The sequence below is a fragment of the Sturnus vulgaris genome, chromosome 8 (assembly GCF_052056855.1).
Source record: "Sturnus vulgaris isolate bStuVul1 chromosome 8, bStuVul1.hap1, whole genome shotgun sequence".
NCBI classification, from domain to species: Eukaryota; Metazoa; Chordata; class Aves; order Passeriformes; family Sturnidae; genus Sturnus; species Sturnus vulgaris.
This window is the reverse complement of record NC_142250.1, coordinates 17449489-17468528: the sequence shown is the minus strand read 5'-3', so window position 1 is coordinate 17468528 and position 19040 is coordinate 17449489. Positions and strand designations below refer to the sequence as shown.

The 19040-nt window shown below is 40.4% G+C and overlaps 1 protein-coding gene across 4 annotated transcripts in view; it reads left to right on the top strand.

Annotated features, from left to right (window-relative positions):
- Nucleotides 1–3963: 3963 nt before the first annotated feature.
- VCL (vinculin) overlaps nucleotides 3964–19040 on the top strand; it is a 57832-nt gene continuing 42755 nt past the window's right edge. For all 4 annotated transcript variants that reach the window (XM_014879838.2, XM_014879837.2, XM_088168949.1 and 1 more), the window contains exon 1: nucleotides 3964–4423. In XM_014879838.2, the coding sequence (XP_014735324.1) occupies nucleotides 4256–4423 (168 nt within the window). In that variant the 5' untranslated portion in view covers nucleotides 3964–4255. The remainder of the gene's footprint in view (nucleotides 4424–19040) is intronic.

Below are 19040 nucleotides of genomic sequence, written 5' to 3'. Positions count from 1 at the left end.
CACTGTCAAACACCTTAGTAATCTGCTTTCTTTTTCCAAGGTTATCATTTATTAGGCATGAAATTTATTCCTGCTGTGCCAGTCACCTAGAGCCATTAGTATAGTAATACCATTCTACAACAAACTCATGACAAATTTAAAATTCAAGATGGACATTACCATAGAAACAAACAAAAAAAAACCCCAACAACCTTTTTACTTAAAATTCAATCATACATTGCTTACTCCTTGGATTACCCAAAGTTAATGCTTGAGAAGAGGGAAATGCAGAATGTCCACTGATCAACAGTAGCCTCCAATTCTCCAGGAGCTGATAATAGAATTACCAGCTTCTGATTGTTATTAAATTTCATAATATTATTAAATTTTAACATATGCTTAAATCTTCATAGGATCAATTAATTTATACAATCCAGTTTATGCAATATATGAACATAGCATTTCTGCAAATTTCCTCAGGTAGCTAATTAGTTTTTACTCAGAAAAGTTAGAAGTTGGCTATGATTAATCACTTTTCCCTGGAATCATCTGATCTTGTTCCTTTACTGCACCAAGTGTATTTGCCTAGAAAGCATAATTCTTCTCTGCTGTGGTACCTAACACTGAAAATAACTACTGTAAAATGAAGGCTAGTGCTTCGAGCTAATCAGACACATTCACTTCAATAAAGTATTAATACTAGCAAAATACCTTATAATTGCAGACAACTGCAGGTTCATGAAGCACTTTGCAAATAGCTCAATTCCACTGCTCCCACGATGTACAGCTGCAGTGCCAGGTACCCTGAGCATGGGATACAGAACTCTCCAAAACACTCTGTGGCAGAGGCTGCATTGCAGCTACACTTTTTGTAAGCACACAGTGTCCTCCCTTTTCCCACCTAAGCCTATTGCTTCTGTATTCATGCATCTCACTTACCTCAGTGCAAGTAATGAGAGAATTTCTTTGCTTCGTTAAAAGACTTGCGAAAAAAGGAGAATTTATTTGATCATTTGGGTCAGAGAGTCATTATGCCCCAAAAGACAAAAGAGATTTCTGTAAGTAGAAAAGTCTGCTGGCATCAGGTTCTCTGCAGAAATGGGTTTAACTGGACTCACCTGAGATTGTATGAAATACTAAAACACATGGAAAGAATGCCTAAAAAGCTAATCCTTTCATTCTAAGTGCATCAACTTATTTGAGATACTGGTCACCACTGTCATACTAATAATCGATACTAGTTCTCAATAACACTAACAATTTGAGTGTGTGGAAAGGAAAGGAGATTTTGCATCCCTTTGTTTGTTTTGTTTGATATACAATACCATATTGGAAGGGGACAAAAGAAATCACACATTTCCATCCTGGGCTTTATAAACAGAAAATATCAAACCTATCATTACTTTCTAACCATCTACTAAGACCCAATGAATTAGTGATTAACGTAGAATCTGGGGAAGCAACATCATAGTAAGAAACTGAACTTTTTTATAAAAGTACCTGCCTCAAAGCTGTTACTCATATGACATCAATGTGACAGCTGTGAACACTGCAAAGAAAAGAGAAAACTCCGTAAATTTAGTACTTTAAAAGAAAAAAAAATCCCCAACAACCAGAAAAGCAGTGTTACATATATTGCTGTTAATTGCACGGAATTTTGCTGGATGTGGCTTCAAAAATTAGGCAGCCACACCAACAGCATAGAGGAAATTTCAGTGATGGGCACGCAGTACAGTTGCATAATGCAAAAAATAAAATTCAAATTTTGTATGGGCAAAAATTACACCAATGTAAGTGAAATAGTGAAGCAAACTCTTAATACCAACACATTCCAAATACAAGCACAGATTTTGGTCCTGTAGGCTGGAAAAGTTTCAGGAGGCCACCAAAAATTTCCACCTGTTCTGTATGTGAATTTGCCTGCAGTAACTGTACTTATTTGGGCCACCAGATGAGCCTTTTATAATGATCAGATAACACTTCTTCCTGAAAGTCATGTGCATAAACATGTGTATTTCAGCCATAAGTCAGTACACACAATTCTAAATCTAAAGCAATTATTTTTAATCAAAGAGCTTCGCTAATGCGCAAATCCCACAAATGACGAAACACGTGGAGTTTATTAAGTTTGCATACTTCCATAAAACAGAATATAGCAATTATTAGACATGGACTAAACGCTTTTTGTAATTCCCAGATCCTGTACACTGCTGTCCAGAAGGATTTTCATCTATTCTCATTATTACTGATCCACAGTATGTGAAAGAGGTACTGCTAGGCATGTATATGCTAAAAATGGTACCTGCTATACAGCCAGTAGCAAATCACATAAGCTACTCTTACAATACACAATTCAAGTAACTTAAACCAGTCATTACCACTGAAAGATTAATACTGTAATTATGTTCTGCATGCCAATAGCATAATTTGATTATCTGTTATTGAGCCTATTAGTATACCTCTTTCCAAACCAAGTGGGATTCTACAGCATCGAAGTTGTATTACTACAATTTCTACCACTGGAGATTCAATAAATACACATAGGGAAATATAATTTCCATCACACTAAACGAGAACAGTAAACAAATGAAAACAAAAAAAAACTTCTGAGCTAAAGGTGTTGCTAAGATTTCTTAACCTTGCACAAAATCTGTTTTTCATAGCTTTTTAGGCCTATACCTTGTAACTGTCCCTGTAGCTCCAACCACGACAATGCTGGTACACGTCACACAGAGATCCTTGAGCTCACACCAGCCTTACTGATTTAATTGCTCTTTCTATATGTCCCTGTGCCTGCTGGTAGTTCTGGCTGTGTTCAAACAGTGCACAGAAAACATACTGTTTGCCCTGGAACACTTCAGAGTGCAACCTAGTCTGACAGGGACATTGATTTATAGCTTAAAATAGCAGCACAAGGATAAAAGCACCTACAACCCAGCAATAACTTTCCAAATCTGAACCTGTGCTGGTTTATCAAAGAAAGTAAGAAGTGCAGAGCGTAACTCCTTACTCACGTTTTGTTTTATTTTATTTTATTACCACGAGTACTGCCAGTGGTACGGGATACCGTGCCCGGGGCTCGCCTGAGAGGGGAGAGCGTTCGTACCCCGAGCTGTGCTGGGACTGGCGGCCACGCTCCCGGCACCGGCAAAGCGGGGATTTATGTTCCTCTCCGACTATGGTCTGTACTCCTTCTCCCGACACCACGCCGCTCACCTAAGTGTATCTAAACAAGCTCCCGCTGTTACCACCAGTCAGAGCGGTAAAACCCAAGCCGCGGTTCACTCTCCCCGTACGTGCCGCCCTTCAGGCCGCTGCCGCCTCAGCATTGTCCCGCCATGTCCCCTCAGCTCCTGAGGGGAGCGGGCTGACAGGGACAGCCCGGCCCACCTGAAGGGAAGCGTGAGCGGGAAGCGATGCCTGCAGCTTCTCGCCACTTTCCCTCAGCGGGGGCGGAAGCGTGTGGGGCCGCGCCCAGGGCAAGCCGCGCAGAGTTGGCTGCGGGGAGAACACTATGCACGAAACGGCGCTCGCCAAGCAGCGCACAGGGACTGCGGGTCCGGCCAGGAGCGCCACCTCCCCCCGGCCATCCCCATCCTAGCGGTGCCCAGCCCCATATGCCCGGCCAGGCCGTCACGCTCCGCCTCAGCCCAACAGAGCGAACTTGCGACGGCGGGCGTGGCGCAGGAATCCCACGGCCCTCGCCCCCCGCTATCCCGGCACTCCAGCATTAATCGTCTCCTTATATGGACACCAGAATGTCTGACGTCATCTCGGCTCTGGGAAACCAGCGCCCGCGCAACCAAGCTTGGTTGGGAAGGCGGGTGGTGCGGGAAAGGCAGGGGGTGGAAGGGGAAGGAGGCTCTGGAATGTTGACGGACGCGGCGTTGCGCCACTGGGAGCGACGGCCGCGGCTCGGCCATTGGGAGAGGCTGTCGGGGGCGGGAGCTGCGGGAGGAGCGGACTGTGGCGGTTGAAAAGCCGCCGCCTGGCTGAGGATCGGCGCCAGTGCGGGGTGGGCGCTGCCAGTGGGTGGCTGGAGGGCAGCGAGTTCGAGTCCCGCCTCCGTGAGCCCGAGCCGGCAGCCCTTCTCTGTGTGCCGTACTCCGCTCCGGGGCGAGGGGAGCTCGGAGTGGTCGTTTGGTTTCCTGTTCTTGCTCCTGTTCCTCTTTGCGCGGAGGCCGCGGCTTTCTCTGTGGGGCGCCAGCCCGCAGGGACAGAGTTTGCCAGGAGTTTGTGCTGAGTTCGGGCCCCGGCCCCCCGCCCCGCTGCCGCCATGCCCGTCTTCCACACGCGCACCATCGAGAGCATCCTGGAGCCGGTGGCCCAGCAGATCTCCCACCTGGTCATCATGCACGAGGAGGGAGAGGTGGACGGAAAGGCCATCCCGGACCTCACCGCCCCCGTGTCGGCCGTGCAGGCCGCTGTCAGCAACCTGGTGCGGGTGAGTAGCGGCGGCCGGCCCGCCTCCTCCGCGCCTTCTTCTGGGAGCGACTTTGGCCGCTGCGGCCAACTTGGGAGTCCGGCGGCGCCAGCTCCCTCCGGGCTGTGGCGGACAGGTGTCCCGGCCCCCGCCCTGCCAGCACCGGCTGGGCGCGGTGCCGGGGCCCGGGAAAGGGTTAAGTTGGAAGGCTGGCTGGACCTCGGCGGCTCCCGCCTGGAAGCCGCCTTCGTGTGCTCCCGCTCCGGCCGGCGAAGGAGCCGGGAGAGCCGTGCTGTGGAGCAGTGAGTTGTCCCAACAGCGAGTTGCTCGCCGTCTCGGAACGAAGAAGCCTTTGCCCACCTGAGGAGCGGCATCACATTAAAGTGCAGTTCGCGTGGTAGTTGCTGCTGTTCATACCCGCCCCGAAACCCTTCACAGATGGCTCTGATACGCTGTGTGGTTCTTTGCTGCCTAGGAAACTCCTATTTTAAGTGTATGCGCTATAAAAGGCAAAATACTTACTTGGCGTGAGCCTATCCAAAGAATCCCAAACCCAACCAATAATAAAGCCCAAGCCTCCCAGGCATTTGGGTTTCATTTTTAAATTGGTAAAGGCTGGCCGTTCCTTATCAGTGCAGGAGTTGAGGCGGGACAGACCTGTGGCTTCCAGGCAAAGTCTGGAGCTGTAAATTGTTCTTGTTACGTAGCCTCGGGTATGACTTACTTTTTGCTTGAGGGAAGCTAAAGGTGACGGAAATCTGGCCTGACTCTCTCGACTTCTTCAAAGTAGCTATGCACAACTTGTCTCTTTAAGGTCTGAGTACTTGCAGAATGGACACTGCAGTATGAGGAGTGCAAGTGACTAATACATTTGAAATGTTTTAGTCGTATTAGCACTTTTAAAATCAACAAAAGAGTGACGAACTGTTGCAAGGCAGAAGTATTTTCTTTGCTATAGAAAGCACTGTGGTATTGCCTACTCTTCTTCTGGATCAAGAATTACCTAGTAATACTTATCCTGCACCTTTGTTAAGCTTGTTTCCAGATACTGCGTTCATTTTTTGAACATCACAGGTTACTTGCTCGTTTTGAATCCTGTAAAATTGTGAAGTAATTCCTGGCAAGAAATACTCCTTGCCAGTAAACTTTGCCTTAAACTGAATAGCTGTGCAAGTTAAAATACTGTGTCACTGTTAACCAATGTTTTAGTGCTCTGAAATCATGAGGCTTGTGGGCATAAGAAGCTGTCAAGATGACTAATGTATGCGATGTGTTTATAACATTTTGGCCTGTAGTGCTTGCTACTGCTAGAATAACTTGCCACTTTGAGGTTTTGCAGTTTACTACAGTGTAACTGGGTCTCTTGGTCGCCATGACTCTAAATATTACAGACTGTCTAGAATACTTGTGCTTCTTGCAGACTATAACAGACGCTCATGTTTTATGAAGAACAGTTGTTCTGCAGCGATTCACTGGTGTAGTAATAGGTGTTTTGGCTGTAAGGGTGTGAAGTCTGTGTGTATGAAATACTTTTCCTTGAAAGGAAGATATTGGAGTAATGCTTTGCTTCTCTGAGCTAACCCTGTAACACTGGGTTGTGTGATTGTTTTTCCCCACACCATCTTTCTCTCAAAAGAGACTTGATCTGATAAAGTCTCATTTATTAGAGAAATGCAGAAACAGAATTAGTTTCTTTCTGCAGCTTGCTGATGCTAACTCTTCTTTCATTTTGGACTGGTTTGGAAGCCTCTGTTTTTCTCTTCTTGCCTGCTATTTAGATAAATGAAAGATTGTTGAATTATTTTTTGTGTTTATTCACAAACAGCAAATAGAAGTGGTTTAATCTGAGGTGGTAGTTACCAGGAAGATGCCTTGATCTATTAAAATACAGCTTTGTGCACATTCGAAAAAATGCAGAATTAAAGTTGTTTCGTATCTAGAGCTCTGTTTTCAGCGCATCACCCTGAAGTGTAAAGGTGATTTATGCAACAGCAGTTTCACAGGAGCAGGAGAATTTGTGCAGACAGGTTCTTGAATTACGAGCCTTCTGGTGGCTTCCCAGGTGACAGCAAAGATGGAGTTATCAGTGCAAGCAAGAGAGAAATGTAGCTGGTGGCTCGTAGTGTTGCTTGCTGTCTGCTCAGGGTTCTTAGTGTAGTGTGAGTATCACCAAGTACATAAAGAAAAGTACTGAGGGAGTATTTTAGTGATAAATTTTTATATACAGCAGCACTACTCTGTCTTCCCAGCCTATAGTAAGGATTATGCAGTTTGGAAAATTCAATATATAATTGATATAACTATCATGTCTGTATATAATTGCTGGTAGTAGTGTTTGAAGTTTGAGACTGATTCTTGCGGAAGGTCTAGAAGGTGTACTCTGAGGGGAAGTGAGTTAGGAAATTACTATATGGCTATAAGGAAGGACCTATGTGCAATAACTTGAACATTCCTGAGATGGAGTTAGCTCTATACAGTCCTCAAGATGGAACAGAGGTTGATAGATATGAGAGTCTTACTTTAGGACTATTAGATTAGTCAAAAGGGAGTCCTCCTCCTAAATACCCTGACTAGAGACCAAACTTTAACTTTGGCATGCATTTCTGTGTTTTCTGTTATTAATAGTTATGCTGTATTTTAAGGTTTGCCTGAAGCCATCTTAAATTACATGGCTTTTTAATGTAAAGTTTGCACACTCAAGTAGACCTATCATAGAGATACTTCCTTATCAGGACCTAATTGTAAAGGAATCCTGGAGAAGAAATAGTCCAAGTCATTGTTGAAGTTAATGAAATAACTAAGTCTTTACAAATTAATCATTCTTGTAATAATACACCAAAGAAAGACTTGGTATTCTGTTTGCAATATGCAACAGTTTGCTTCCACTGCATCTTGATTATTCTGTTGAGGAATAGCTTTTGCACAATAATTCTCAAATTGTTTTGAAGTATTTGGTGAAATTTCTTAACTGGCTGCCTCAGAGTAGTGTTGCTGTTGCTCTGCCAAATGCCGACAATACCATGGGTGAAGCTGCTGAGTTTGACAGATTAGATTGTAATTCTCTACATGAAAATTAAGGTAGTAGACAGGACTTGGGAAGCACACAATTTAAAATAGGAGCAGGCTCAGCAGCTCAATAAGGTGTTGGTTTTTCAGAATCTGGGCTGTTAAACCAGGTCAATAGTCTGACTGCTTTACCTGGGACCAGTTGCTTAAGACTTACCCTGTTTTCATGTTCTTCATTTTCATAGAGCTTGAGCCATTTGAGCAAAGTGATACTCCTATGAAATGCTCATAATGGAAGACTTAGGACACTAATGGTAACAAGTGAAGTGACTGAGGTCCTTCAGAACTGAGATCTGCTCTGAAAAAACCATACTTTTCTATTTGGTGATGCAACTTCTGCCATTCCATCCTCTGTGCTGTCCTTTTATATGTGAGTCTGTTTCACAAGTGTCTATGTGCATCCAGTTTCTATTATATTATTTTTTATGGGAAAAAAATTGCTTTCCTCTCAATAAGGTGTTATTGTTGGATGCTGTGATATGGCTTTATTTACCTACTGAGGTTTGGAGGCTTATGAAAGGCTACTGACACCTTTCTGTATCTCAGTTACTATGACTAGCTAGGTCAGGCTAATCATCAGGAAGGGTCTGTTAGATTATAAAGCTCCTGTCTCACAGTCAGGCTTTATCAGATGTTTCCTTTTAGTAGGTCTGGGCCAAGTACTATTTTAAAATGTAAATAAATCCAGTCTAGAGTAAGCTTGACTGGAGACTACTTGATGGGAACAAGACCCTGTAGTACTGGGTCAAAGTCATGTGTGTCAAAGGTTTTGTGACTTCCTAAAGTTGTGAGGTCAGTCTCTTTAAACTACCACCACCTGAAGCCCACCCCATCTAGGCACAACTAAAACTACCCAGATAGCTCTTAAAACAGAAGGAACTTGATACCAGTGTTTTGGCAGAGACAAAAAGTTTAAACCCAACAAAAAAGTCAACAATGAGAGTGTTGTATTTAGGACAGCTGCACTATCTCAGCAGAGGAAGAAGCAGCAATCACTAGAAGCCACTGGCATGTTCTGTCTGCATATCCATGGGCCTCTGACAAGTGAGAAGTTGCCTGAGGTTGCAGGGCCATTTGGAAAGGGCTATCCATCTTCCCTGGACAGGCTGTAAATTGCCTACTGACACCTGCAAACCACCAGCTTGGAAATCACCTGTTTAAATGAATTTGTGAAGAATGCAGCCTTGCTTGAAATCCTTGTCATGATTCCAGCAGCAAAAGTCAAATACATGGATAAATACCTGGAATGGGAAGTGTTCTGAGGAGAGTGGATGGTAAAACAGCTTTATCATCCTAAGTTTTATTTTGGCATAACTGACTTGCTTGTAATTCAGGTTACAAAGAGGAGTGAGCTGTGGTGAACAGCTCAGTGTTTCTCTTTTTTGAGGGGAAAAACTAGCTTGCAATATGTTTATGTATCTTAGAAAAGAATGGAGAAGAAAGGAAAAAGATAAGCTGTTTTCTTGCAGAATTTTCTGCACAGCACCCAAGATGACTCTCAGAGGGGTTGAGGTTTCTGCATTTTTCCTCGATGTTTGTAACTTGTCATAGGATATGTATCGATCTGTGCCTCTCTATTTTCAGTTAATTATATTGTTACATTTTGAAGCTAAAGAAATGGTCAAGAGAGCAGATCATCTGAATTCTACAGAAGGCAAATTTAGTGACAAGTGAATGGGCACTAGAATAGGCTTGAAGCTCTCATGAGAGAATGTGACTTTTCACTACAGCTTTCTAGGTCTTATCTATTAGTAGTAGAAAACTGATTAGTGTTTTACAAATAATGAAATTTTCCTCTTTTTTTATTAGAATATCCTTCAGTGTACAGCAATTTCTTCAGGGATCATTTGCCATATTGTGGGAACTGTGGCCATATGCTCTGAGAAAGTGGATAAACCCCATTAGGGTGTGTGTATAGGAGGGGCTGGGAGAAGAGTGATTAATCAGACAAAGGAGCTTTGTAATAACAAAAGCACATCATAAACTTTTCTTGCTTTTATCTGTTAGGAATCATCTTTACATACGTGATTAATTAGTTTCTGATTTGAATGAAATAATCTTTGTTCTGTTGTGGTGTTTGAATACTTAATTTATTCCAGTCTTCTCCATCAGCTTTAAAAGGAATATTTTGTTTTCTCTTCCTTTAAATGTACATAGAGATGGTGAATGTCTCCTCATATGCAGCTTGCTTTTTTGGACATAAAAATTGAGACTATTATTGTGGAATTGATAGTCTTTAAATGGCAGTTGAACTAAAAAGTCCCATATGCCAAGAATCTGGTGAATACCACTCCTGCTTTGAAAAACTTATTAAATGCTTTTTTCTGCATAAGTCAATTACACCAGTGTGGGAGGAGTTAAACCTGTGTTAAGGACCAGTGTTTTTAGCAATTTGTTCTTCCTGATGTCCTGTAACTTTAGGGAGTGATGTAGTTTTGCTTTGTACCTTGAAACAAGAAGCTATTTATCTCCACATAATGATATTGGACTGTAGATATTTTAGAGGTTAATACAAAATTAACCAAACAAAACATGGTTCAGAAATGTGTATGTGAACCTTCAGAACATAGTTATTTAGAAGTGTTTTCCCCTTCCCAATATAGCTGAAACTTGGATGAAACAAATCTTTGAGAGAACTGGGTGGGGGGGTGGATCCAAACAGCGGTTTTAAAAATGTGTTAGCAGAGGTGGTCTCAATGCTAGTTACTGGAAATGATGCCAGTTGATTTCTCAAAGGAGAGAGTAGGCCAATCCTAGTCAGTTTTGAGTACCTTGAGTGCTGCTTAATTTTGGTAGTGGCTTCACATACAGTGAAGACTAGCTTTTTATCCCTGCTTCTCTGTTGTGTGTTTCTCCTAAGCTCCTGTTTCTGACTGCATTGTCTTACTGGTTTGGTACTACTCACACTGAAGAGCAAGTCAGCCTGGTAAACCAGACTTTAAGAAATATTGCAATGTAATATTTTTTCCTTAGTGGCACAAATTATATTCTATCACCTGCTCAGTCAAATGGTGAGAAGCAGTTCTTGATACAGAACTTCTCTGCAGCCATAGTTCTTAATTTCTGCAAATTGATAAGTCTTCCTGACATTTATCTTTAAACACAGCCATAGGAGTATTTTTGTTATTGAATTTGAACAGTAAAGTCATTTTTGGTAACTGTATAACTGTTAAATTTTGTCTACTACATTAATTGTAATGTTTAGTTGTAAAATTTCTTCCTAAATTTTATCACCAGAGGAAAGAATTTACTCTAGACACTGTCCTATAATTGGAGTCTAGAGTAACAACTGGTGTTGAGCCATGGAGATAGACCAGGCGAATGAATGTGGCAGCTCCCTTCATTTCAGTAGCTGCTTTGTGGCTACAAGATGACTTGCTGCATGGGGAGATATGTGATCAAATGAAGGCTAGGTCTTCTTTTCAGTTACACATATTTCAGCAATAAGTATCTCTTCCAAACACAAGCCTAGCATCCCAGCAACTCAACACTGAACTGGGAGCTGGGGGGGAATGGGGGCATGACCCTACATGCATTGGAAGTAGGTCTAGTTTGTCCTTGGAGTAAATCAGGCCCTAGTTCATCTGTGAGGATATGAAAGACTGACCACAGAATCAATAGAGGAGGCAAACCTTTCCTTTGCTTACTTTGCCTAATAATTAAACTCTACTGTTGTGCTAGTACTTGCCCATACCCTGAGACTAGAACCAAAGATTTGTGTCAAAATATATTGAACAACTCACTTTGTAACATGTCTCTTACTCAGAAGTCAATATTGTTCTGAAGCTTCAGGAGAGCTATTTACAACATGAATAATGAACAATGCATAACAATAGAAGCTAATGAAGGGGGACCAAAGCAAAAAACTGAAAACTTCTTCATTATTGAAGCCTTTCCAGAGTTTCTGAAACTGCCAGCTCATTGACTCTTGGTTGATGATGATATCTAACCTTTTCTCTCACTGAGGAAATGTGTGTTTGAACAGTTTCCCAGTATTCTGACTTCATGGGTAGGGTAGGAAACTGATGATTCATATTGGGTTTCTTCAGTAAAGAATGGAGAAAAGAAACAAGCTGTTTCTGTTGGTGTTGGCCTAGGATACTTATGAAGAGACCTATTGTAATAATGTTGCATTGCATTTTACATCCATGGTTACACCCACAGAATAGCAGATGTAACTTCAGCTTCTTTCAGCAAACACAAATTTTCCTTGTGCTGAGCTCTCAGGGTGTCTTGGGGACCTGGGTTTGCTGAAGGCAGATATTCTCAGAAAAGACAGAGGTAAAGAAGTCTTAGAGGACATAACTTGTTGTGGTGTGGTCAGACACCCAGAGTAGGCCCACATTTTACCTAGTCTTTATTTTGCTGCTGTATTTACACAAGCATTTTTTGTTGTCTTTCATGCCCCTCACTAGGTTCAACTCTAGATATGCTTTGGGATGACGCCATCGCTGCATGCTCAGCTAATATCTCTGTTCCTCCTAGCAGGAGCACTGTTCATTCAGGCAGGCCTCCTGCCACTTGTCTTCCTGCTCATCAGGATGAACCAGCTTGGAGTAGGTGATCCTTGAAAATCAACCACCTCTCCAGAATTTCTCTTTCTAGAACTGTATTCTATGTGATTTCTCCAGTTAGGTCCCTGAAGAGGCTGAAGTTGGTTCTGAAGCTCAGGCTCTGATTTGTCTGGTTTTTTTCCTTTCAGGATTCTTAATTCTACCATGTCATGGTCACTCCATCTGTCATTGGCATTCCCAATCAATTCTTCCCTAACAGCAGAGCACCTCCTGCCTTTGGCTTCTCAGTCTGTGTCTGCCAACAAAAGATAATTAGGGCTTAATCTGTGAAAGGAAAAGCACAGGCGAGCAGTTTTCATATTAAACTGATTTTTTGGTGATGGCTTAAGAAGGTTTCATTTCAGCAAGTATCATGCTTAATCTTTGTCCTCAGGTATATATGGTACATAAATAAAATTGTGACTAACAGAGCTGAGGAAGTACTGCTTTGGTGAACTTTTACAAGCTTTATGCTCAGATATCTTTGTGTATGCAGCTTAAAATGTTTGGGTATGTTGCAGCTGTTCTGGTCTCATTGCTCAATGTTTAACTTGCGCTTGTGGGAATAGTAAAATACAATGGTATTCAATTTCAACTTCATTTTAGTAGCTGAACCTTAGCATGAACTAGACACAAACCTGCCCCACCTTAAATGCTGAAAAGCCTGCAAGAAAACAGCTGTTGTCATTAATTTCATAAATGAGTATAGTCACAGAAGTGCCATAGTAGCAGTATGAGAAATGGTGGTGAGTTCTGCATCCCTGAACTCATCAGAGGCACTCTGATCACCTTAGTTATATCATCGTGTGGTGGCAAACAAATTAATGCATGTTCTCAGCCTTTCTGTTTGAATGAGTGCATCAAAATGGGAAGCGTGTCAAAGGCTGAGACAGGAAAGTCCATATCAACTTCCCTGCCCATTCTCATCTTTCAGCCATTTGCCAGCTATCAGCTCTTCAGTTTCAGAAGTCTCTTTCTGTCAAGCAAGGGAGCTGCTGAAAGCTGTCATCTAAAACTTATTTCAGCTAAGTCGCTTCTTCTATCTCCCAGACTTTCCCCGGATTTGGAAGAGGCTGCATATTACAATTGTTTTGGATAAGGAAAACATTAATAAAACTTTGTACTGACTTCAACTAGACTGATAGTCAGTGAGACACAAATATGTTGTGAGCTGTGAGCATTTTTGGGTGGATTTGTTTCCTGGTGGCTAAAACTTCCAGTTAGACCAAATGGACTTATCAATGATACCAGACTGTTCAGAGGCAATGGATGGTTAAGCTCTTCAGTGCAAGATGAGGCATAGTAATACATAACTGAGTGAAAAAATTAATATGTTAATTGTATGCAAGCTAACATGTTCAGCCTTCCTATTTAAACTCTGGAAACCTTGTAACTTGCTAATAACATTTATGTACTTGTTTAGGGAAGGTTTTTAATACTGAAGTGTGCGATGCACTGGATATTTATCTATGGAGTTACCACTATAAAAAGATGGCTGCATCAAGCACCCAGATGGAAATTACTGGAAGTTTAACTTGTTTTTGTGCGCCTGTTTGCTACTAAAATCATAGGGATTTTTGTAACTTGGTCAAGATAAATCACAACGTGCTTCACATTTCAACCTCTGAATGTGTATACAGGTGTCTATTTGCCCTTCAGCTAAGTCTTCAAAACTTTTGTTTTTACACTTGATAAGAAATTTTCTTCTTGGTGTTTAATGGGCTCTGTTACTGCTTTTTTAAAATTATTGCCTAACCCTTACAGGTTTTTAGGTGAGCGAACAAATTAAACTGACTAGTGTTTGGACTACAGTAAAAATCACTTTCAGGAGCCTAGCTGTCTTTGCCGCATTTGCAGCACAATCATTGTGCTGAATAACAGAGATGAATAAATGGGATTTCTCTGGAATTGCAGAGTAGTAGCAAAAAGGTCACTTTTTTATTTAGTTTGCCCTGATACAATGACAAAAAATGGGTTGTGAAGAGCTGGTAATTGCCAAACCACTCGTTTAACTGTAGCAAGTGAAGTGCTTTTTGAGTCTTTGCCACACCTATAAAATATTCCCTTTTTCTCAAAATTATCAAAACATAGTGAGTGGGAACCTCAGTAAATTTTAGGTAGGTTTTACTTAAAGGTCAGTTTTTCTGAGTAAAAAACCAAAACATAATAGCATTGCATTTCTTTAATTTCTCTTCAGTAAATGCTGGCAAAACCTGCATTCCTTGGCTCTCAGACTGGATTCCACTGGCATTTGAACTGTCAGACCAGCAGGTTATGGTTAAAAACCGTACAAGTTTTTACTTTTTTGTCCAAAACCACAAACTTCTCTGCATGTGGCTTTTTAATTATAAGCATCACTAAAATATTTAAAACTGACCTGGTTACTGTATGGCAATAGATAAACTGAAGGCATTTATAAACTTGATGGATCTAACATTTGCTTTCACAACTAGATACAATCCCTTTCTCCAGACAGATTTTCCTGTCTGCTAGATGGCCCAAACCCTTGTATTTCTGTTTAACATAGCATAATGACTGTTCAGAAAAGTTGCTCTCTTCTGTTACGTTGCTGTTAAATTTTGAGCACCTTCCCCAAATAGATAAAATGTTGGGAACAAGTGTAGCTTCCTATTGGAGGAGTTGCTTTTAGTTGAATTTGCAGCAATACTGATGTTGCTTATCCTAACTACATTATTGTAGCTAGTATAGAAACTTCATCTCTAATATATTTATTTCACCAAGATTTAAAGAATTTTTCATTAATATCTGTTCAACTTGTAAGAGGATTTTAACAGTTAGAAATGGTGGCCCTTTAATGTATTTTTCCTATTGTGGAGTTGATTTGTTCAGCCTTGTTGCTAATGTGACATTGTTGCACGTGAAATGGATGATACTGTGTGTTTGTAGAGTGCCTGGCACAATGGAGTCCTAAAATGCTAACAAATTGTAATGAAGAAGAAAAAAAAAGCTGTTGTTTTAAGAAGTTCAACTTTCTCATGTCTCTTTTTGATTAAATGTCAATTTAAATATTTAAGACCAGTTTATAGAGGTTTTGCTTGTCTACAACTTCTGAACAGTGACTAGGTTTGCTCCTTTCATATGCTAGAGGTGAACCCAGGCTTTGACCAGCTTTGCCAATCATGGGAACTTAACTAAAGAAGCAGTTTTAGCCTATGTATTTATGTGGCACTGGACTGTAACCTTCAAGTTACTTGCTTTTATTGCCCAATTTTCCCTCATGGTTTCAAAAGAGAATTGAGTATAGCTGTAACATGAAGCTACTACTGATAAAGCCTGTCCATCCTGTCAAGCATGGGCAGAATCCACTGCCTACAATAACAGGGCCAAACAAATCCATTGATATAAAGAATTGACACAGATTTCAGTATTATGTGAGCTAGGCTTTCCAGTAGGGACTGCAAGGGTAAGAATAATGCTTTTGTAATGTTTTAATTGGGTGAACATAGAGAAATAGAACGTTGTGTATATTAGTGTTAGTCCAAAACAGTGATTTTTTTTTTTTTTTTTTTTTTTTTTTTTTTTTTTTTTACAAGTAGGGTGGCTTCAGCAGTGATTTGGGTGGAAATAAGTTTTAACAGCTGAATGCTGACTGTAAAAGTGGCTAAGAGTAAATTCTACTCTAGATGCATGGAAAATAATTATTCAGAGAGAGAAATTAGGTCTGTAGAATGAATTACATTCTACAAATTCTCAACAGAATCAGTGACAACTAGGAATTGGATTACACTACTGTTATCAGTTCTGTCATCCCTTAGTAAAAGACTTTGACTACACTGGCAAGGTTTGCTTCTATGCCATAATTGATAAGCTTTTACTACAAAAACCCCAAACCCTTAGTCTCTTTAAAGTATATTATTTTTCAGTATGAGTCAATAAAAAAATAGAAAATGCTCTTGAAATTAGTTGGTTTTAAAGTTTGGGTTTTTTTTTAATGTGGTAGTGGTTTGTTATATGAACATATAGTGAGCTTAAGATTTAAAAATTAATTTTAATAGCTGAATGAGTCTCCATCTAGCTTGGCATTAATGCTGCACCAGACACCACTTTATTTGATTTTTAATATTCTCTATCAGCTCTTTCTGCTGAGTGGCTGCTTTTTAACACTTTGCAAATTCTTTGTGGTGACTCTGCAGATAAGTGGGATCTTCTACATGCTGAATTCCTTGCAGAGCTGCTATAAGTGGTCTGGAGCACTGAAAGCAAAATCAAGCTGAAAAATAATCACATGATATCAAGTTTCTGACACACGTTTTCAATGGTGCTGTAAATGAGTCCTGTCCCTTGGAAAACAGCCTGCCATATCTAGTTAAGTTCTCTTTAATGTAACTAGATACTGTTGTAGCTAATTAAAAGATTGCATTTAAAATGTGAGCAATGATTTACACCATGAACTTAGTGCACAGTAGAATTAGCTGTTAATCAAGTAAAGTGAGACTTAAGAAAAACAAATTGTCCAGTGTCTTACAGAAGGTGGATTATTGCTATAAAACACTGTGTAGCATCTAACTTGCTGGTCAAGATACATTTGCTATGGCAGAGCTTATTCCAAAAGATGAATGCTGGGAGTTTCTTGCTGCAGTCATATATTAGTGAGCACGTGAAATATTTTCAATATATTAAAAGTATAGTGAAAAATATTTCCTTATCAGTAAAGGGATTCTAGATGAGTCTATATTTTTTTTTTTCCTTTCTTATGCTTAGATATTCTCTTTTCCTACAGGAAACCATTCCTGCCATGAACTTAGGAAAAAACATAAAAATCTGTTCTCTGGAACCACTGATGCTCTAGGAGGGAGCTGATAAGGAAGTTGTGCCACTCTCTGTAAGAGGGAAAATCAGTGTTGAACAGTCTGGTATTCAGAAGTCAGTACAAGCATATAACAACTGGAAGACTGTAAAATTCAGGCCTAGTAACCATCCTACATTTTCAGTTGTGGCATATTAAAATGTCTTGTTTAGCTAGTAATATCTGTCAAATCAGCAGTGTTTTCAACAAGTAAAATGGGTTATAAAAGGTAACAATGGATTTTGTATTTAACTAAATGGCAAAGGGAAATTAAGGCACTTTTACTGGACATCTGTCTTGTGGTTGATCTAGTTAGTTACTACAGCAGTAAATTTCAGATGCAGAACAGTAGAAACTACACTACTGTTCTACATTTGAAAGTTACTCCAGAAGTAATAGTCTTTGCTTTTGTCTTTTTTTTTTTTGCAGTTTCTTGAATATCTGTGCCAACACACGGATAAGTGGAATACTAATTTATATTGTGATCTGTGTATCAAATAAGTTATTTTATCCTTCTGATGAATGAAAAAACAGACTGGGTTTATCTATGTGTAGCTGTAACTTGGGTTGGTTTAGAGGTGCTGCAGTGCAATATTGATGAGTATCAGAATCACAGATTCTTGCAGGCAGCCCTGCTGTATCTGGAACCCAATCTGCCTTCTGATTGATATGATCTCTGCACTTCCTATGGGGACAGTTCTTGCTGTAACTCTCTTGCCAACAGGGCCAAAAAGCCTCAAGATTAGTAAACTTTCTGGGTGCTTCTACTTGACTTAAGACTTGGAATGATGTGAGGACAGGATACATCTCAATTACTGGGGCAGGACAGAGATCCTCATCCACCAAAATCCTCTGCAACATGTAGATATTAGCATATTGTTGAAAATGGTGGAAATCTACCAGCAGAATCGTGGTGTTTGGTTTCTTGTTTTTCAGACCAGCATCTTAATAATGAGATCTTAGCTCCAAAATCATGTTATCTTTTAGTACAGTACTAATATGTGTATATACTTGCAGCAGGATTTATGTTAAGAGGTGCTCTGAAAGTCTTGACCACAGATCTGAGTACATGGAAATGAGCTGGAAGAGCTTTTGGAGTCTGCATGCTGTTTGGTATGTGGTGTTGTGTTTAGACTTTCTTGTAAAGGTAGCTGTTTGCAGCTCTCAACCTCATTTGTAGACTACAGTTGCTGTATCTTATTTTTCCTGGTGAGTTTTGTAAATGCCTAAGGGTCAGAGATGACTGAAGTAGAGTTATGTCCTAAATTAATTTGAACTTGAACTACTAGTTTGGAAAAAGCTTTTCTTTTGATAAAAGAACTAATTTCCAAATTATAGTAATTCTGTGAAAAATACCACATAATCAGTCTGTGTTTACTTAACTTCTGTCAAATTAATCCTGTAATTAGCAAACCATCCAGGCCTCAGCTCTGTACTGGTAACAGACTTAGTAAATACTAGCAGTATGAAGAAGTATTTTGGTATCCAAATGATGTTGCTTTCTATTTTCCATATGGTTCTTGTTTCATAGTTGTGTATTTTATGTGGACAGCAGGATTTCCTTAGCCTTAAGCCAGTTAAATTTTTCTAATCGTCAATGCAGACAGGTAGGTCAGTTTGCTGCTGTTGGGGACCAGATGGCTGGTGTGTGCTGATTTGCTTGCCAGATGACTTTGGAATTGTACCCTGCTATGGCTGGAATGCAGTCTCCAGGGCAATCATAAGAAAACCAGGAGTCAGGACACAGCTTCCATGCTGGCTGAAAGGATGAGTGGGTAGGCTCTGATTCAGCAGCCTTTTAGTGTCATGCCTGGCTTCAGGCAAGAGTCGTGAGGAGAATTTAGCTGCATGTTTCTTTGGACTTTTCCCATCTCTAATTGCATTGGCCTATTCCCCTACAGAGTAGCAGAAAACTGTAAAGCTTCTTAAATCAGTGGTAAAGTCACTAATTGCAAGTGACATATCAATCCTCTTTATAATTCAAAGTAAGATGAGTAGAATGATGAAGAAATTGGAAATTTGCTTTGTTAAATGCTTCTGAGAGCCTTTTGAAGGAAAAAAGTTTGTGTTTTAAAGAAAGTTGTTACTTAAGACTCACTTTTTCAGTTGTATTAAATGAGAAGGATGAGATTGTGAGGAGTGACCTGTAAACCCGTTCACTTTGATTTTTCTAAAAACACTTCAACATTGCTTAAGTTTTCTGTTCAGAGTT